Source organism: Arvicola amphibius, chromosome 10, assembly GCF_903992535.2.
Source record: "Arvicola amphibius chromosome 10, mArvAmp1.2, whole genome shotgun sequence".
Lineage (NCBI taxonomy): Eukaryota > Metazoa > Chordata > Mammalia > Rodentia > Cricetidae > Arvicola > Arvicola amphibius.
In genome coordinates, this window is record NC_052056.1 from 563196 (window position 1) to 584770 (window position 21575).

The 21575-nt window shown below is 45.6% G+C and overlaps 1 protein-coding gene across 2 annotated transcripts in view; it reads left to right on the plus strand.

Annotated features, from left to right (window-relative positions):
* Positions 1 to 21575, plus strand: part of Tmprss2 (transmembrane serine protease 2) — a 46427-nt gene that overhangs the window by 22883 nt on the left and 1969 nt on the right. Inside the window, exons 4-13 of one of the 2 annotated variants that reach the window (XM_038344909.2) lie at positions 3296 to 3382; positions 4016 to 4150; positions 6407 to 6533; positions 8552 to 8662; positions 14922 to 14965; positions 16435 to 16603; positions 17958 to 18133; positions 19531 to 19626; positions 20300 to 20442; positions 20879 to 21031. In XM_038344909.2, coding sequence (XP_038200837.1) covers positions 3296 to 3382; positions 4016 to 4150; positions 6407 to 6533; positions 8552 to 8662; positions 14922 to 14965; positions 16435 to 16603; positions 17958 to 18133; positions 19531 to 19626; positions 20300 to 20442; positions 20879 to 21031 — 1241 coding nt within the window. The remainder of the gene's footprint in view (positions 1 to 3295; positions 3383 to 4015; positions 4151 to 6406; positions 6534 to 8551; positions 8663 to 14921; positions 14966 to 16434; positions 16604 to 17957; positions 18134 to 19530; positions 19627 to 20299; positions 20443 to 20878; positions 21032 to 21575) is intronic. The other variant, XM_038344910.2, reaches the window with a different exon arrangement.

Here is a 21575-nt window from a genome sequence, read left to right on the forward strand (position 1 = left end):
AAGTATTTTTTTTGCATCTTAAGTTTTCATTTTCAAAAGCCAGAGATTCAATAAGTACTCATCTAACCTTTTCATTCGTTACCCTTATTTGTACAGCGTTAGTTAATATTTGTAAAAAGTCATTAAAGGTTTCTTTTGGGTCTTACATGACCTTAGTCTATGATTCGATTTTTCCTATTCTTGAATCCTATCCCAAGTATTCAAGGTTGCTGTATGGCATAGGAACAAGATGTGTTCATTGTGAATAGCTTGACTTTGTGGATCAGCATAACAGCCCTCACCAATAATTTGATATTGGGAAACTTCAAATCCTTTGTCTCTTCTTTTCTGTTCTAAGACTTTAGCCTCCTCTCTCCACTTCCACTTCCACTGTGACTGCAGCCCATCTTCTAGTCCTACTGAGACTAACTGAAGCCAATCAAATGGAATAACCCTATATTTGAAACCCATGTCTTTATCATCTCCCTAACAAATGGTGAATGCGTGCCATAAGATACTACTGCTTGCTTAATTTCTTTTAGATCTTTCATACAGAGATAGATTTCCATTTACATTCTTTGTTCCATTTGGGCATTGAGTATTTGCTGGCTTTTCAGAGACAATAACAGAATAAGTAGCTAAAACTCTTAGTAAGTCATCTCTGACTCTGAGAGATACTGGTGATGCTAAATCCTTTGTCTGTACTTCTTTTCCTTGCTTATCAGTTCTGACAAATTCCTCAATTGATTCAAATGTTTTTGCCACTGTATATGTAATGTTTGAATCTCTTGACCTGTAAATATTTGTAATGATTTCATCAAATCAATTAATTTCTCATTCTCACTTTGCATGTATGATTCTGAGGTTTTAAATTTTTATGTTAATAATATTTTCTCATCCTTAGATATTATTTGGATGGCATGCAGATTGCCTTCCTGGAGGGATTTCTATTTACTAGCTTATTATAAATTTTAACAGATTTTAATTGTCAATTTCAACAGTATGTATCCTTTTAGATAATCTCTCAGTATCTTTTTGTAAGATTTTATAGCCCATTGACATGGATTGAATTTTGCCTGTCAAATTAAGGTTATCATTTTCAATAGTATAAATTCTTTCAGCTAAAGACTGTATCCTAAAAGGTTCTCATTCTTGACTCTGTTATCAAACCATTTCTTTAAGCATATAATATGAAGAACAAAGCTAATAGCTGTCATGATCACAAAAATATGTGTATGAGGTAGCTCATATAGCTCTTGCAGAATTCCATCCATAGTACAAACAAAAGGGTTCTTAAATTCTTAGATAGTGATATTTCTGAGTTATCTTGGAGTTGATTTAAAATTTTCAAATTTGTTTATTTATTTACCAAATTAACTTATCTTCATTATAATTTTCAGAAAATTGTTGTAGGTGTAACAATCTTGACTGGCCAGCAGGTGTTGCAGTAAGGCAGTAAGGCAGGTCCTAGATCAATACCTGAATTACCTGAGACTTAATTACTAAGAAATTTAGTTAATTACTTATGAACAGCACATCCACAAATGGAGGTTTGAGTTGGGAAAAATATCAAGGACCCCAGAGCTTGCAGGCAGTTGTGAGCTGCGAGGCTACTGGCTGAAGCCTGGGCCAGGCATTCACGAATCCAAACTGCAAACACAAATCTGTGACCAGGAGCAGGATTAGAGCCCCTGTTACTGGAGTCAGAGCTCAGCCTGATCAGAACAGGCCTGGCAGAAGTGAGAGAAGCCACGGAGGCGTTGTGGCAGAAAACCTGGGATGGCAGTAACTCAGCCACTTAGTAGGTGGGACCAAGCCAGGCAGGCACAGGCTGGTGTGAAATTGCTAAGCTGCTGTGGACCAGCCTAGCCAAAACTTGCACAGCTGCATGCCAGAGGGGTAGTCCAGCTGTGTGGGGTGGCAGAAGGCCGTCGAGCCTGGGCAGGACCTGGCAGTGGCGTGGATTCAGACCACGTTGGTGCCAATTTGTTGGAGTACAAATAAGTTCCACAATTGCCTGGAATGGAGTAGAAGAACAAAGGTTTATTTATCTGGAGATAAACTCACAGAAAGAGTAGTCATCTGCAGTTCTCTCCATGTGCTGGGAATTGGAACTGAATCCAGCAGCCGAGAGGCCCGTTCATGCCTTTCATCTGCATTTACCGTACATGGGACCATGCCCAGGTTGGACTGGTATCTTAGAGGCTATTGATTGAGTGACTGAAGGAGTTCACACAGCAAAGGATAGGTGTTCTGCCTAGAGTACCCCCTGGCAGCACCAGGATACTTGGTGGGGGGCAACATTGTATGACTCAAACTTGCAGTTGCTAAAATGAGTCAGCTCTCTTCTTTGAGCTTTTTTTCTATGTGAACATTGGCCTATTTCACATTGGACCCTTCCTGTGGTGTCCTGTGGTGTTTTAAAAGCTTGGCTTTGCTGGACTTCATTTCAAATTGTAGCTTCAGTTTCCATTTCCCCAAGCATGTGTTTTGCACTACAGAAGCATCAAGAAGCCAGGCGGTGGTGGTGGTGCACGGCTTAAATCCCAGCACTCAGAAGGCAGAGGCAGGTGGATCTCTGTGAGTTCGAAGTCAGCCTGGTCTACAAGAGCTAGTTTCAGGACGGGCTCTGAAGCTACAGTGTGTGGGCTATCTCAGTGGTAGAGCACTTGTGTAGCATAAGTGAGACTCTGAATTTTATCCTTAGCAGCAAAAAAAAGGAAAAACAAATGAATAAATCAGTGTTTATTCTTTCCTAACTTACCTAAAATGGCCCCACCTACAGTAACTTAACTAGGACTTTTGACTTCATGATGGTGTGGAAGTGTACTCATAAAACCATTCCACTTTTCAGTTTCAGTGTGGTGTTCTATGGGGTGCCTGCAAAATCCAGCAGCTTATTATATGAACAGACATCTATCTGGGTGATTTTCCCAGTTATAGGTAATGTAAGAGTTCGAAGCAAGTTTAAATGTGCCCACGTTAAGATGGGCTGTTGGTTATGTGTAGCAAGTGCATTTTGGACTTGGACTTCTGATCTCTTTCCCCCTCCTGCTTCTCCTCCTCTTTTTTGGTGTTTTGGGATAGGAGCTCATGTATTTTAGGCTGGCATTAAACTCCCACACCTGTCCTGCTCACCTCCCCAAGTATTGGGATTTTAGACAGACATGCATTTATGCCCAGTTTGACTTGTGTTATTTTCAAGTTGAGTAACTCTGTGGTAACTCTGTGGGATACCGAAGAGCATCAACACGTGATGCATGGTGAAAGAACCGTCTTCTCACAGCGCTGACCTGAGCATGCCTCTCTTCTGCAGAAAGCAAGAAGTCGCTGTGTGTTGCCCTTGCCCTGGGCACTGTCCTTGCGGGTGCTGTTGTAGCTGTTGTCTTGCTTTGGAGGTTCTGTAAGTTTTGGGCTGGGTGCTGCCACTGTGTGCATGGCTATGACTGTGACCCTGCTCTCCCAGTTAATGGAGTCACCTGATGCCTCCCAATTAGGTTTTATCCTTCGGGGAAAGGATGCCCTTTCCTCCAAGTACCCATGAATCTGTGCTTTGCTTCCAGTAACCTGTGGCTTGGGAAATCATAAACTAGTTCTCCCATCCAAGTACCAACCATGCTGTACCCTGCTGAGCATCGGAGAACGAATGAAATGGGGCATGTTTAAGGAGGCATAGCCATAGCCTGACCCTTGTATATATCACTGCACAACTGTGGTATCCTTGGATGCCAGTCCCCTTCCTATGCCATATCTTGCAACTGAAGCCTTTTTAAGTTTCCTGGAGTGGTGCAGACTCATGTGCACCTGTGGACCCCTGAAGCCCACGAGATGACAAAGAGGAAGAAGTGTGAGGGCTCCCCTTACCCAAGCACCCTTCCCATTGGCTCTGCAGAAGACAGTGCCCAGTCCTAGCTCCATGTGTGTGTAGGTGGCAATGACATAGCCTTTCTTCTGAGAGTGGATGGCAAGCTTTTTATGGGCTCTACAGTTTCTTGGATGCTCATCCTGATGAGTCTCCCGCCCTTTCTTCCTTCAGTGCCAGGAGACAGCAAGTGCTCTACATCTGAGATGGAGTGTGGGTCTTCGGGTACCTGCATCAGCTCTTCTCTCTGGTGTGATGGGATCTCACACTGCCCCAATGAGGAAGATGAGAACCGGTGTGGTGAGTTGGGTGAGGAAGCACTGGGCTTGCTGTATCTGCCTTATAGCAGCAGCTGGGGGACAGCCAAGGGGGTCCTGCTCAGCCCAGTGGTACATGTCTTAGCATTCCTACACTCAGAATTGTGTTCCTGGCCCTGCAACACACAGAGTGATGGGGAGGTGACAAAGTCAGAAAGTACTCAGTCAGGATGGCAGTTCAAACAAACCGACTGTTGAAAATATAAGGTTGGTGTGCACTATGTATTCATCACATACATATGAACAATCCCCCCCCTCTCTCTCTCTCTCTCTCTCTCTCTCTCTCTCTCTCTCTCTCTCTCTCTCTCTCTCTCACACACACACACACACACACACACACACACAAACTGCAATGTGTCCACCTGTTTGCCATACCTCCTTGGATGGCTGCTTTGAGATTCTCTTTTCAAAGATGTCATTTCATTTTTCATGAGAATCTGAGCGCAGCTCCCTTGTCCACAGGGTTCATGGCTGAGCAGCCCAACTGTGTTGGCATGCCACTATGACCAGTCACTTCCTGGTGGCAAATTCCATCTTGTAGCCAGGATGCAATGCTTAGGTTGTGAGTAGACAGGTAGGATGCCTTCTTAGGAGCTGAGCTGCTGGGAAGACATTTCTGTGTTCGAGATTTGGGTTTGTACAGTTTGCAGAGTTTTCATGGAAGGGGCAAATGACCTGGCATGATGTGTGCCCTTTGTAGATGGGAATAGCTTACTGTCGTGCTTTTAAATGTAACATGTTTAAGAATATGCATGGAACATTCCCAAGAGTAGGGCATGTATGAGCATGCACTTGCCCAAGTATCAGAACCCACCAGTTCCTGTTTCATTTCTTTGAGTCTTTCTCAAAACTGTCTGGAAAAAAAAATCCTGAAGAACTGTGGCTGTGGTCAACAGCCCTGTGGGAAGTACTTGAGGGTCACTGACAGATAATCCTAAGTGTTCTCACCACAGACGAGAGAAAGAACCTAGTAAAGAAGGAGGAAGGTGAGCACACTCAATTGTTAGTGACCACAAACATATACATTATCATTTATAGCTCTGAAAGACTTAGGAAAAAATACTAACACTTAAAAAAAATCTCCCTGGGACCTGTTTCTATCTTATTACCTCCCTCTCGCTCCTTATCAGTGTTGGAGACAGATGGGAGGGAAGACAGCCACCCTTACACCACTGTCTTTACCCCACCATGCGGGCAGTTCCATCACTAACTGTGTAAGCATATAGTCTGAGCTACATTTACACACTTTAATTTTGAACGCATTCGTACACCGGCAGAGAAAGGCCACTCCGCCTCCAGCAATCACCCAGGCACTAAGACACACCGGTCACTGGACCTCTTCCCTGAGAGCCAGAGCCACGAATTTGTGTTGAATTTTATCTTTCCCTGGTGTGACCTTATGGGTTTGACGAAGACACAGCAGTGACTGTGTATCTACATCCAGATGCCCTGCCCTAAGCCTCCTGTGCCCTGCATATTCCTCTGCCTGCAGTGCCCCCTCCCAGCCTCAGGTCTTTGGCTACCTCTATAACTTAGCTTTTCAAGAATGTTCTGTAGTGTGTGTTCTGGAAGTTGCATACTTTTCAGATTGGCTTTGTTCTTTTTGCTCTATGTGGTTGGGATTTTTCACGGCTTTGTGGTTTCTCTTCGGTAATAAGTGACATCCTATTGCCTAGCTTGTAGCAATGTGCATATGCCAAATAAGTGTAATGTCACAGAAGGCCAGAATAAGAGGGTGTCAGATTTCCTGGAACTACAGTTACAGGCTGTTCTGAGCTGACCAACATGGGTGCTGGACTTGGGTTCTCTACAAGAGCAGTACACGCTCTTAGTGGCCAAGTCATCCTCCAGGCCTTTCTTAGGTTTTCTAGTCTAGACTTCTCATATGCTTGGAGTTGCCCGATCTATTGGCTGCTGTGACTTCCTTTTACTTGGTGTCATGCCTCTAAGACCCATTTGTGTGTGATTCTGTCAGGGCTTCATTCCCACCAACAGCTGAATGACTTTCCACCATGTTGCTTGGCTGTGACATCCAAAGATGGTCACTGACAGGCTGTGGGCCATTCCCATTCAGAATTCTTTTAAAATGATTTCTATCAGGGAAACAGGGATTCATGGTCCTGTGTGCACAACCATGGCCTTAGGAAGAAGCTGTGGGTGTGTGCATGGACGGTGTGGGGCTTGGGCAGCGTCTGGAAGATGTGGATTGAGAGTCCAGGACTCATGAGCTCTCTTTCTCCCTGAGCAGTTCGCCTCTATGGACCCAACTTCATCCTCCAGGTTTTCTCATCTCAGAGGAAAGCCTGGTACCCCGTGTGCCAGGACGACTGGAATGAGAGCTACGGGAGAGCAGCCTGTAGAGAAATGGGCTACAAGTGAGTATGGTGCCCTCAGGAGGGACACAGTGCCCTCACGATGGCACTGGCAGCAGGCAGACCAATCCCTAACTCTGTATGCGCCAGGCATACAGACACTCGTTCCCCTCCAAAAGCTGATGCTACAACCAGGGGCAACCTCAGCTTAGGCTCACTGCTACCTGTCCTGTGATCTTTCCTGGCTACTGGGAATGCCCATGTAGTGCTGGGATGTCAGGACAAGGGATGTCAGACAAGGGCAATGGTCAATTTCTGTCCCTGGAATTTTTCAGATAAGCTGAGTCTTTGCTCTGTTCACTATAGGCAGGAGCCACTGAAGGCTCTGGGTGTGGAAGAGACCTGAGCAGTATCACACTTAAGAATTCTTTTCTGCCAAGTGGTGATGGTTGCATGACTTTAATCCCAGCACTCAGGAGGCAGAGACAGGTAGATCTCTGAGACTGAGGCCAGCCTGGTCTATAAGGGTGAGTTCTAGGACAGCAAGGGCTACACTGAGAAACCCTGTCTCAAATAAACAAAAGAGAAAGAATTCATTTCTGTGTGCAGCAACCAGGGTTGAGAAGGAATAACTTCCACCATCCCTTCCCAGCCAAGGGCTCCAGCATTGCCCAGCATCTTCTGCTATAACAAAACACTTGAGGCTGGGTACTTTGTAAGGAATGGGGGGTTATTTTAGCCCACTATTCCGGAGGAAATCAAAGATCATGTGGGCCTTGTACTGATTCACCTCATGGCAGAAAAGAGCCAATGAGCACATGTAGGGCGGGTATTGAGGGTTCTGGATCTGCTGTAATAACCTGCTCTGGAGAGACTTAAATCAGCCCCTTAGAAAGGGATTGATCCCTTTATGAGAGAGGAGTTGCTGTGACACAATGTTACTTAAAGTTCCTGCCACGTCTCAACACTGCTACATCAGAGCCCTCTCACTGTGGAGCTGGAGCAGATAAACCACATCCAAACTATGGCTCTCATGAAGTCTGGCAAGCCTCAGGCCTGGGAAGAGAGTTATGATTCTAATGAGGATTTCTCTTCCATGGGGCAGTTGTGAGATCCTATACACACTAGGGCATTCTATTTGCCAGTTCTCAAAGGTGAATTTGCTATTTGAAATGAAAAGTTGACATCTCTGCTAACGAGACACTTCAGAATGCCACCATATGGGGCTGGGAGATGGCTCAGGGGGTAAAGTGCTCGCCACAAAAGCATGTGGACCTCAGGCTGATCCCCAGCACCCATGTAAAAGCTCGCCATGAAGGCAAACTGTAATCTCAGTGATGGAGAGGCAGAGATGGGAGGATCTCTGGGGCTTGCTGGCTAGCCAGCCTAGCTAAATTGATGATATCCAGGTCCTGTAGGAGAGTCAAGCTCCAAACACAAGGCAGAAGAGTCCGGAAAGCTGATTCAGCAGTTAAGAGCACTGACTACCCTTCCAGAGAGTCTGAGTTCCACATAGGGGCTCACAACCATCTGTAACTTCAGTTCCAGGGGATCCAGTGCCCTCATCTGGCCTCTGAGAGCACTAGGCTTATGTTTGATGCACAGACATACATGCAGGCAGACACGTAATAATAATAAATAATAAACATAAGGTGGAGAGCAATTGAGGAGATGCTCAGGGTTGACTCTGGTCTCCATATGCACACATATCTTGTGTACACAGAGACACCTCCAGGTCCAGAACCAGTGGGAATTTTATAACAAGGCAGACCAACAACTATACATTTTATTAGGCAGTGTGTGATTGGGCATCCTTAGCAGCCCGTTGTCCTGGCTTACTCTGTGCCTGAAACACAGTTGATGGAAGACTCTGACTTCACTAGTCAAGGTTTCTGGAGTTCACACAATGGCTTTCACACAGCATGGATGAATCTGAACTTAGGTTTTGTTTTCTAGAGTGTCCAGGTGTTCCTTCAATTGTAGCCATGCTCCTAGGGTGGCTTTGTGATATGGGGCATACATACTCTGTGAGTTCATATGCCTAAAACGTCATTTTCAGTAAGATTTTCTGTCATCTCCAGGGACAATTTTTATCATAGCGAAGGAATACAAGACATCGGTGGGACAAGAAGCTTTATGAAGCTGAACACAAGTGCAGGCAACATCGACCTTTATAAAAAACTGTACCACAGGTACGGAGGGCTCCTTTGATTTGCAGGATTTGAGAAGGATGAGGAGATCCCACAGATGCTGCCATCCTGAGTGGATTCCTATGGAGTGTATTCTGGGTGGTGGTGGTAGATAAGCTTCACACTGGTAGAGTCAGAGGCAGGACCGGCACAGCAACCTTGGCTCCATTTTGGTTTCGATCTCTATTGTCTGCCAGACTTTTTTTTTTTTATTTTTTATTTTTTTACCATGAGGTTCGTGGCCTATTGGCAAGGTTCCTGATGGTGACTTGAATCTTTCTCCTGTAGTGGCTACATGGTTTCTCACTGAGTCTGCTTACTTTCTCCCAGCATTCACTTTAGTTTTCCCATATAACTCTATTATGCACTATCACAGGCCAAAGCAGCTTCTTTATTCATTAACCAATAAAAGCAATACATATACAGAAGGACTTCCCACACCAAACAATGAGAGAAAGAAGAAATAATGCAAAAGAAGAATAAAGGAAAGGTCTGAAGGAAACCATCGAGAGAGTGGTTAGTGTCTTTTTCCCCCTTAAGCCCCTCAGATAAAAATGTCATAGTATGCACAGACTCCCTGGTAGATGCCCATTGACCCCTGTGCTGCTGGAGGCTGAACCGCTTAGGCAACTAAACCACTCCTCCCTTGCTGGGAGTGCGAACTAGTATAGCCACTATATAAATCAAAACGGCAGTTCCTCAGAAAATTTGGAATCAATCTAATTCAAGACCCACCTGTACCACTCTTGGGCTTATACCCAAAGGATACTCTATCCTATTACAAGGACACTTGCTCAACCATGTTCACTGAAGATTTAGTCATAATAGGGAGAAACTGGAAACAACCTAAGTGTCCTTCAAATGAAGAACAGATAAAGAAAATGTTGTCTGCCAGACTTTTGTGGTTGTTTGTTTGGTTACTGGGAGAGGAGGTATGTCTACTGTGCTAGGGTTTATGTTAGTTAGCTTTTTGTTGTTTTATTTTTGTTTTTGTTGACTCATGCTTTTAGAGATTCAAGTTGCTTATAGGGTGACATGACTCTAGCAGGGTCCCAGGGTCACATCTCACCATGGCAGCAACACTAAGCTCCGTATGGCCTCTCTCCTTCTCCTTATGAGGCCACCAGGATTCTGTCATAAAGACTCCTCCATCCAATGATGATCATCACAGTTGCATCAAGTCTCTGCTCTCTCAGTACCCGGAAGATAGACTCTGGGACTTATTCCTGGCATCAGCTCAGAGAGAAAAACTGTATGACACTTTGGGCACTAGGAGTCCGAGAGATTTTCTGGCCCTTGACTTCAGCCCATGGTTGGCAGTGAGAGGAAGACAAGGGGTGATGTCCTGGGCCCTGGTGCAAGTTTTTAGTTCAATAAACATTTGTTGTACCCAAGCCACAGATCATGGGGCTGATGGCTGAGCTGCTGGGAGTTTGGAGGGGGACATAGACAGCCATCATTTGTGTCTATGTTTATAGGGCCATGGTTCTTCTTCAGGTGCTTTTGATGTTGGGGACCCATGATGTCTTCTTTGTGCAGAGATTTCCTAGGGTCTCATTTCTCATCTCTAGGCTGCTCAGGTGCTTCTAGGGCCAGCTGTCAGGAACTACATGTCAGGGCTAGAGAACTAATCACTCACTCTACCTCTATGGAGTTGCTTACCTTTCTGGTGACTACCAGTCAGGATGTCCTGCCTTAGGCTGGCTGTCCCTGAGACTGTGGCAGGGCTGGCCAGGCTGGAGAGCAGTGTCCAACCAGGTGTACCATCCAGACAGCAGGGCTTAGCATAGGCGGCAGGGGTTTTATGTGGATTGAATGGCTCTTTGTTTTCTGCAAGGACTCTGGCCTAGGATTTTGCCTAGCTGGCAAGTGCAGAAGGGAGGAGAGAGGAGGTATAGGCTGCCATTGCAGAAGGGAGCGTGGCAGGGAGGGGTAAACTCAGCTCACCATCCTAGGTGAGGGCCTTCACACTTCCAGAGGTGGCAGGCAGGAAAGCTATTGTCTAGTATTGGGTTCCTTAAACTGTGACTCCTTTACACATGAGAAATTTTTATGTGACCCAGGTATATAAGACTGTTGGCCAAGGTTTCTGTCCCACCAGGTCCCATAGCCGTTTAGTCCCAAAGAAATCACACAGAGGTCTACATTAATTATAAACTGATTGGCCCATTAGCTCAGGCTTCTTATTAACTTTATAACTTATATTAGCCCATAATTCTTGTCTGTGTTAGCCACATGGCTTGGTACCTTTTTTGGTGAGGCAGTCACATCTTGCTTACTCTGTGTCTGGGTGACGACTACAGACTGACTGTTTCCTCTTCCCAAATTCTCATTGCCCTGCCTCTACTTCCTGCCTGATTGCTCCACATATACTTCCTGCCTGGCTGCTGGTCAATCAGTATTTGTTTAAAATACAAGTGATAAGGTACACAAGTCCCACAGCTTTTTTTTAAACATCAACTCTGAATCTAATCTCCTTTGTTTAGCTTTTCTACTGACCATTATCCATAACAACTTGTAACCAACATTCTAAACAAAGGCAAACATTCATAATCCATTTTTTTGGGAATGTGCATGCAGTTTTCCAGGCTGCTTCCTGCTGAATGGAGGTGCTGATAATCTTATGGAGACCTAAAAAAATTTAGTATTATGATCAAGTCCTGACTGGAGTATCCTGTAAGGCTTGATCATCTCAGGCAGCAGTCTTTGAACTGTTCTGTATGCAGAACTCACATCTGGGCCACTCCTCCTATTGGAGATTTCTCAGGGGTCTTCCTTGGTCAAATCTGATTTTTCTTAATGCAGAATGAACCCACAGTCCCGCATTTCCTGTGGAAACAAAACCTCTTCTCCAAAGTAATATTTTTTTTACTTAAATTTTAAAGTCAAAGCATTATATATATACATATATATACATGATTAATCCAGCAGCATTTATAATCAAATGTCTTGTAGCAGCTTTTGCTCCTTCCTCAGTCATCAATCCAAAGACAACACAATAACATGCAGTATCCAGATTCTCTGTGTATTTTTCATCTTTACGTGGCTTTATTTTTAACATCTATTTCTTTTATTTTTATTTTTAATTTTTGGCTTTTTGAGACAAGGTTTCTTTGTGTATCTTTGGCTGTCCTGGAATTCACTCAGTAGACCGGGTTATCCTTGAACTCACAGAAATCTGCCTGCATCTGCCTCCCAACTGTTGGGATTAAAGGTGTTAGCCACCATACCTTGAACTCACAGAGATCCATCTGCCTCTGACTTCCAAGTGTTGGGATTAAAAGTGTGTGCCACCACACCCAAATACTCTCTTTCTTTCTTTCTTTCTTTCTTTCTTTCTTTCTTTCTTTCTTTCTTTCTTTCTTTCTTTCTTTCTTATTTTAAGGACTTTATCCTTTTTCTTTTCTGCATATTTTTTTTTGGTTTTTTCGAGACACACTGTAAACTGTTTAGAGGCTTTTTTTTTTTTGGTCTGAAACTATTTTTAGTGTGTCTCTCTTTTTCTGACCACATGAATCTTTTTGTGGTAAGTGATATAGCTAGGATTAAACAATGGCTTTGATGGCTGGATCCAGACTGTTCCTTAGTTTTTTTTTTCTGAAAGTCTAGCCTCATGGCAGAGGTACTGGCTGGAGCCATGTTTATTGCCACAACTCTGTGGCGTTTAAAGGTCCCTGACACCACCAAAAAGTGTGCAGTCAGCTTTTCATCAACACCATTTAAGTGTTTCGTGGCGGACCTCTTAAAAGAGCTGCAAGGTTTTGAAGCTTAAAGCTGGGTCAGGAAGCCTCTCTTAAACGAGAGCACTTGCCTCTAGCAAGCAGAGCCCACCCGAGAAAGTGCTGCTATCAAGAAGATGTACTTTATTCTTTTCTATCTAGAATAACTTCCCAAGCTCTCTCAGGCCTTTAAGTGGATTTGGTCAGCCCCACGTTGGCACACCATTTCTTGACCAATATTTCTGTCCCACCAGGTCCCACAGTCATTTAGTCCCAAAGAAATCACACAGAGGTCTACATTAATTATAAACTGATTGGCCTAGTAGCTCAGTCTTCTTATTAACCCTTATTACTTATATTAGCCCATAATTCTTGTCTGTGTTAGCCATGTGGCTTGGTACCTTTTGGGGCGAGGAAGTCACATCTTGCTTTCTCTGTGTCTGAGTGACAACTGCAGACTATTTCCTCTTCCCCAAATATTCTTGCTGCCCACCTCTACTTCCTGCCTGGATACTGGCCAATCAGCATTTATTTAAAATAGAAGAGACAGGGTACACAAGTCCTACAGCATAGGACTATAAGATAGATAAACAAATCAAATGTTTACTGATAACAAATCATAAATAAATCTGTCTTCAAGCACTACTAATGTATACATATTATTTTGCTACTTACTACAGATTAAAACAAATTTGCATACTGAGATGAATAAGTTTGTATAGCACAATATAACCTAAAAATGTGAATTTACACACACAGGAGTAATGGTAGGAAAATACCAAGAGTTCTGCATTCTGTAATTAAACTTGTATATTTTATACACAGAAATGGGGCATTGCAGTAACATTCTATAGCTCCTTACACACACAAGTCTAGAACCTGCAGAGAGGCATCTGCAGGGGCATCCGATGGTGCATATGGCCTGACTATGTGTGCGTACAAAGTGCCTGTGGTGTGTGTTCAGAGTCAAGGCTTCAATGAAGTTATTTGATGCAGAAATGCCCTCTTTCCAATGTTCCCTTCTTGAGGCTCTCCACCTGGTACCCTGGTGGGAGCACATGTTAGCCAGGGCAGGTGATGGCAGCTCTTTATTTGGGGGTTTGGAAAGGTCCTCATTCAGTGTGTGCTTGGGTGACAGTGGAATGGGCTTATACATGAGAGACTTTATCTGTCCAAGTGGCCCTAATGAAACATCATGTTTGGGAAATCAACCATTTCCTCAGAACCACAGCTGGCTCAGGGCATCAGGAGTGTGCCAGGGACAGTGTCCAGGACGGAATGCACTGATTCTTTCTTTCTCACAAAGCACGGGAAGTTTGGCTTCCAACTGAGTGCTGCTTTTAAAATTTGTTTTGTTTTAGTCACTGGCAAAGTATTGATTTTGTTGTCATCTGTGGTTTGCATGTAAAGCAAACATGATCCAGGGAAATCAGAAGTTTTCACACCACTTCCTGATGACATTAGTTGATGCCTGCTCATTTATTGGTAACAGTGTCTTGTTATGTAGCCAAGGCTAGTTTGGGACTGGTGATCTTCCTGCCTCAGACTCTTGGGCACTGAAATTTTAAATGTTTTGTTGTGGTACTCAGACTACAGGATGATTTTAAATTATACAAGGGCAGAAGTAAAAGCTGATGCAATTGCGCCCTCACCCCCAAGCCACTACCCTAGTGGTTTCATAGGTCATTCTTACACTGAAATGTTGTGGGCAGGAAGAATTTCAGAGTTCATTCAGATTTTTAAAGTACTCCTATGTGGGACATTTTGGGGTTAGGACTCAAATGTAAAAACAGAGTTGATTCATTTCATGTGTTCCTTTATTTAAATTTATCTAGTCTATTTATGTGGCGGTACAGCTATAACACACATGTGGAGGTCAGAGGAATCAGTCCTCTCCATGTGGATTCCAGGGATTGAACTCAGAGTGTCAGACTTGGAGGCAAGTACCCTCACTCGCTGAGCCATCTCGTTGGCTCTTGTGACTATTGTTTGGAGCTATGATCCTTCACATATGGTTAGGTATAAAATTTCCACTTATATTGTGTTGGGAATCCAAAGTTTTAAGATTTTGGCACATTGCAGACCAGGGACCAACTTGAATTGTTGTTGTTGTTGTTAGTTGTTGCTGTTTTTGGAGACAGGATTTCTCTGTGTAACCTTGACTGTCCTAGAACTCATTCTGTTGATCAGGCTGACCCTCGAACTCAGAGATCTGCCTGCCTCTGCCTCTGCCTTCCAAGTGCTGGGAGTAAAGGTGTGCGCCACCATGCCTGTCTTTGAATCTTATTTGTAATAAAATAAGATTATTTGTAATCTTATTCTACCTGTTGGGAAAAGGCAGAGGGAGGGTTAGCATCATGCCCAAAAGTGAATAGCTGGGATCTGAGCACGGTACTCTGATTGTATTCATTCTTTGCCACTATCTCCGTGTAGGTCTAGCCGCAGGAGTGGGTGGGGTCATTAGTGATGGACAGGAGGCAACACTAGGAGAAGACCTCAGTGTCTCATTCCTGGGTGTGGTAACCAGAGTCCTTTCTTTCCAGTGATTCCTGTTCATCCCGCATGGTGGTTTCCTTGCAATGTATACGTGAGTACTTCCCAACGGTGCTTCTCTATGCTTCTGAGTGGGATCCAGTCTTTGGCTTTGGGAAAATGTCCTGGGTCTTGGGATATGGGGAGGGAAGATTCCAGATGTCCCTGGAGTCCTCTTGCTTACATTCGGATCTCTGTTTTGGAATGTTGCTGCATTGTGGTGTCTATGAATGCAGGTGATGACTAGACTCTGGCAGACCTTGTTTTTAGGTGCCACCATGAGTAGGGAGCCCTGGTGGCTCCTTCTCCATGAAGTGGAGGGATGGGCTGTTTGTGATCCTGGAGCCTTTGCAGCAGTGACCTGGCCTAGGGCCAGTATCATTCATTCTTGCCTTGGGGCACACAGCTTCTGGGATTCCTAAGGAGAAAGCCTTATACCAAGGATGCCCTTCTGCCTTTCCTCAATAGCTCATATAGTGAATAATTAGCCCCCCCATGTGTGCGTCAACTACCCATGAACCCCTCACTGGGTAACTATGGATAGCTCGCCTAGGCCTGGGACTTGAAGCTCACCTTTTAGCAAAGAAGCTCTGAGTCTCCATAATGTCCCCAGTTGGTGTTGTGCATCAGGAGAGCACTGCTGTTAGCCCCTTGCCACAGGTGCCTCACAGGTGCTCCCAGTAACTCACAATGAGGTTCAGGTGGCACTTAGAGGATATGTCCAGAAGCCCTGCCCCATACTGTGCTGAGATGTACCAGGCCTGCTCAGCTAGCACCCCATAGCAGCCACTGGCATGGGGTCCTTCCAGATCAGGTAGTCTCCAACATCCACGTCTCATATTACCTTGATTTCTCTCCGTTGAGAACTTACCCCACACCTGTAAAGTTCTAGAGTTGTCCCCGCGCCCTCACTCTCCACCCCCCCACCCCTGCTTCGGGCCAGCAGGGGCTGCTAACTCTGAAGTAGATTTCCTCTCTCAGTCAACTGGTCAGCAGATAACCTGTTTCTTACTTTGGGAGGTTCTCAGCCTTCATTCACTCCCATTAACCTTTTCTTATCTCCTCACGCAGCCCCTCGCATGACCTCACCTCCTCTCATCTCCCCTTTTTAGCACAGGCTGAAGCCCCCACTCATCTCCTCAGTGGCTTTTGCCCTCATTTACCACCCTTTTCTTTGCCCAGAAGTCCTGGGAGGACCCTGACTGTATCGGTCTCCCCGAGGAGCCTGTTACCCAGAATCTTCCCAATCATGCCTATCAGAGATCTGGTGGAACTAGGTACCTATAAGAATTAGCCTGTGCTCCAACCAGGAAACGAGTGGCCCCTTGGATCCTTCCCACCCCACTTGCTTATTCAGACTCCTAAAAATAGGGAAAGAGAGGCAGAGACAGCCACCTCCCATCAGCCCCATTGCCTGGGGAAGCCAAAGAAAGGCAGCTGAGTTGAGTACGTATGATTGGCTGTATGCTACCCCTGGTGTCTCCTGTTGTTGACTAACACCTAGCATGTGCTTGTCACCCTCAGAGTGTGGGGTCCGCTCAGTGAGTCGCCAGAGCAGGATTGTGGGTGGATCAAATGCCTCACCAGGAGACTGGCCCTGGCAGGTCAGCCTGCACGTCCAAGACACCCATGTCTGTGGAGGCTCCATCATCACCCCCGACTGGATTGTGACAGCTGCTCACTGTGTGGAAGAGTATGTTTATAGTCTATGAGGCCTGGGATGGCAGGGTGGAGTCACATGGCCAAGACTCCTGGGTTTGGAGTGTGGCTCTGCCACCAGGGGACCCACAGCAAGCTGTATGGCAGCTGCTATGTTGTGTATAACAGGGTGAGTGCTGCTGGGTGGGGAACATATGCCCTGCAGGTGTACAGTATCATCCACTCATTAGACAAATGTGCATGTGGTCTCTCCTGTCTGCTTCTGCATCCCCAGCCTAGGATAGGGATGCTCACTGACAGCACTGTGACCAGATGTCTCCAGTTACTGTTTTCTTAACTCTGTCTATATGTTTTAGGAGCTCCTCTCTGTCAGTCTTATTTCTCCTGGGTGTGTATCTCAGGGCAAAATCCACTCTGACAACCTCACATTGTAGGTTCTCTGGGAGCCTGTATATACACCCTTGGTCTTGGCATTGTGCTCAAGACAGGCTAGAAGTGTGAGGACAGCCATACTGCATAGTGTCATCTCTTGCCAAAGACACTATTCCCATTTCGTTTTTCTTTCTTCCTTCTTCCTCCCTCCCTCTCTTCTTTTCTTCCACCCTTGCTCTTCTCTTCCTTCCTTTCCTGCCTTCCTTCCTAAGGATTTTGCTATGTAGCTCAGGCCAGCCTCAATGGGTAATTCTCCTGCCTCAGTCTCCTGAGTGCAGGAGTATACCCCTCTTCCAGCATTGCAGACTCTTTATTAGATAGAGTTTGGGCACTCACTGTCCTAAGTGAGGCTCAACTCCTGGCCCAGCTGTTCTCTGGCTGTGTGGCCTTGGGAAGATGGCTCAGTGTCTCTCAGCCTGCTACTGCATCTACTACACAAGAGTGCCCTCCTCCTCTTCCCAGGCACTGCTGGAAAGTTAGGGAATATCCATCTCTTCCTCTTAAATCCCAGATTCTGAGGTCCCTCTGGTAGTTCAAGCTCTTCTAAAATCCTAAAGAAAATCCCAGATGCAAGGAAGAGGGTGACCAGTATTGGACTCCAAGCATGTCCATCAGTAGAAGTGTAATAAGCACCCACAGTGTCAGTAAATGCTCTGGCATATAAAGATTAGTACGACAGTCTTGTCAGAAATGTGATTTTAAGTCTCACAGAACAGTACCGGCCCTACTGTGTTCTGGTGCAGAGAATGGGAGAAAGAACAGAATCCTCAGAGACCTGTTCAGCAGCAGCCTGTAGGAGGTGGGAGGAAAGTGGGGGGCACCCTGCCACACAGTTGTACTCTGTGGCCTGGGGTACTCATCTCACTCCAGACCTTAGCTATGTGTATTAAAGATGTGGAGGGAGCACCTCATATCTGTGGTCCTGAGTTTCCATATGCTGTTCCCCTGTCTCCCAGACCCCTCAACAAACCGAGGTACTGGACGGCGTTCGCGGGGATTTTGAATCAGTATAACATGTACTACGAGAAAAGACACCAGGTAGCAAAAGTGATTTCCCATCCAAATTACGACTCCAAGACCAAGAATAACGACATCGCTCTCATGAAACTGCAGACGCCTCTGATTTTTAATGGTATGTGAGGCTCATTCCACTAGAGGGCAGTAACACCCTCTAGTTGTTTGGGTCAGCGCCAGCTTCAAACACTGCTTACTGTCCCTATGGGACAACATCCTCTCGTGCTGAGGCCATTATCTGGCTGATACTTTGTGAAGATCTGCTTTTTAAAGTGTTTTAATTATTTTTTAACTCTTATGTGATGGGTGTCTGGCCTGTGTGTATGTCTGCGCACCCCACAGAGGCCAAAAGTGGGTGGGTGTCACATTCCCTGGGACAGTTGTGAGCCTCCATGTGAGTACTGGAAATCAAACATGGGTCTTCTGAAAGAGCAGCCAGTGCTCCTAACCACTGAGCCATCTCTCCCAAGAAAACTGTTTTTTTTTTTTTAAACAAATATGTTCTAAAAGCAGGATACTTTAAAATTGAAATGTAGACCATTAGTTTTTTTTAAAAATGTGTTTTCTCTCCAATATTTTGTAAACATTTAAGAATCACAGAAATGGTAGTAATGTATTTTAAAAAAGAACTTTAATAAGTTTGTTCATTAAAAATAGTCTGTAAACTATTTCCTTATTCATTCATTCATTTTTGGTTTTTCGAGACAGGCTTTCTCTATGTAGCCCTGGCTGTCCCGGAACTCACTTTGTAGATAAAGCAGGTCTCAAACTCACAGAGATCCATCTGCCTCTGCCTTCCAAAAGCTGAGATTAAAGGCATGTGTCACCACTGCTAGGCTCTATTTCATTTTCTAAGCATATACTTTTAGATTCATTCTTTGAGATTTTAACAATGTATACAGTGTATTTTTTGGGAGGGGCAGGTTCTCATGTAGCTTAAGCTGGTCCTTCTAAGTAGCCGTGTACAGCCTTGAGTTTCTGGTCCTCTTGCTTCCCCCGCCTGAGTGCAGGGATTACATGCATGTGCCACCGTGCCTGGTTTTATGAGGTGCTGGGAATGGACACTAGGCAAGCACTCTGCCAACTGGGCTATATTCCCAGTCTCTTCCTTAGCTTGTTGCCCCTTTTCTAGTCTATGCAAGAGCATGGGAGTTTCTAGAATCTACAGATAATGACAGACTTCTCTTCTGAGGTGCTTGTATTCAAGCTGGGGGACCAACTCACACACAAAATAGCAGATTCTAGAGAGATGGTGTGACTTTGGGGCAAAGCCATCTGCTTCTGAGCAATTGCTGTCGCCAGTCCTTTCCTCCTCAGAGCCTGTGTGCTGTGTTTCAGAAACAGAGTCAGCATTTAATTCTAAATGTAATAGCAAATGACCATAGGAACTGTCCAAAAGCAGGCCTTCCAGGATGGGAACCTGGGTTTCGTGCAGGGGCACGACATAGACAGTCATGGGAGACTCACAGAGGCCCTTAGACCTGCATAACTCACCCACTATTCTTCTTTAAACAGATGTAGTGAAGCCAGTGTGTCTACCGAACCCAGGCATGATGCTGGATCCAGCCCAGGCGTGCTGGATTTCAGGGTGGGGGGCCACCTATGAGAAAGGTGAGGCTTTGGGCCACCCAGGATAGGACGCTGATTTCCACAGTGGGACCTCTTCATTTGAATTTCAGTTCTGTTATTCAGTGGCTAATGACTTTGGACAATCTACCTAAGTTATGCGACTTACTTTTTCCTTATTTGATTGACGGAAAACATCAGATTAACCCTACTTAGCACATAGGGAAAGGGCTTGGCATTGTGCTGGACTGAGGGAGTATTTTCTCATTCCTGTGACAAAATACTTGACGAAAGTAACCAAAGGGAAGAAGGGTGTATTGCTCGCAGTTTGGAGATGAAGTCCATACTGAGGGAAAGGCATGGCTTCAGGAACTCAAGGCGTTGGGTCACGTATATATAGTCAAGATGCAGAAAGGGAGAGATGAATGCTGAGGCTTGGCCCATGTTCTCCTTTCTATTCAGCCTGGAATCCAGCCCATACAATGGTGCCACCCATCTTTAGGGCATTTTCCCTACTTGATTTAGCTGCTCTAGAAACTCCCTCATAGACAGGCTCAGAGGTTTGTCTCCCAGGTGATCCTAGATCCTGTCAATCAGTGTTAACTGTTAGAGGGAGGGAGGGAGGACAGAAGAGAGGGGTGAGGTTGTCTACATAGAACGCGGGCTTCTTGAGGAAGATGCCCACAAGATGTCTGCTGGCTGACACCTCTGTTGTTAGGGAAGACCTCAGAAGTGCTGAATGCTGCCAAGGTATTCCTGATCGAGTCCTCCAAATGTAACAATAAATACATATACAACAACCTTATCACACCAGCCATGATCTGTGCCGGCTTCCTGAATGGCACTGTGGACTCTTGCCAGGTAATTTTGAGTTTTTATTCAACCCTGGAGTGTGTAGTTCCCATTGAACCCTGTGAGACATGGGGCTCTTAAGGGGTAAGAGATACCTCCCTGGGGCACAGGGCCAGTTGGGAGAGCTGTGGGGAAGGATGGTCACTAGCAGCGTTTATACCTCTGGCAGAAGCCAGTGCTAAGCATACTGTGGTCTCAAGAGATACTTTTGTTTGGCACAAGTGTTGGTGTAGTTAAAGTGTGTTCTGCTATGCACTGGTAACAGCTAGCTGGCCTGGACCAACTTCATTTTTTGCATTATGTCTCTCTGACCATTGCCTTGTGCTGAGGAGACAGACCCACACACCCTTTCATATCCAGAGACTCTGTCCTCTCTGTGTGGTGCATGGTGGCCAGGGTGCTGTTGTGTGCCTTTCTCTTCTCAGTAACTTGCTGTGTTCCCCAGGGAGACAGTGGAGGGCCGCTGGTTACTTTGAAGAATGACATCTGGTGGCTGATTGGGGACACGAGCTGGGGCTCGGGTTGTGCCAAGGAGTTAAGACCTGGAGTGTACGGGAACGTGACAGTGTTTACAGACTGGATCTACCAACAAATGAAGGTAACATCCTGATTCCTGGGGTGTCTGTCTCCTTGAGCTCAAGTCACAGGTCTGGGAAGAATGCACCATGGCAGGAAGCAGACACTTTCATATCCTGAACTGCTTGCTCCTGGATCACCTTTCACCCCTCTGTTCCAGAGCTCCCCTCCCCCATCCCTCTGGTTTCCCAATCCCTCTAGATCCCTGAGCCTATGGTGCCTGCTCACCTCTGGTGGTGGCTGGGGGTAGTGGTGGTGGTGATTGTGGGGTGGGGGGGCATATCAGCCTCACTGTCCTCCCTGCTATTGCTGATGGCAGAGCTGGACTCACAGGACCTTCTTGGCTCCCATTCTAGTGAACGGTCAGCAGAGCCAGACACCCATCCAGCCTTCATCTACTCACATAGTTGGGTGAGGGGATAGTCAGAATGGCACTCTTCCTCTTGGGGGAGCGTTAGGGCAGCCTTCATGTTTGGAGGGAGAGGGGTGGCGAACATGGGACCAGGGGAGTTTGCACAGTACGGAAGAAGCCAAGGGGTTCCTGTGACTCAGTCCTCCTGGCTCAT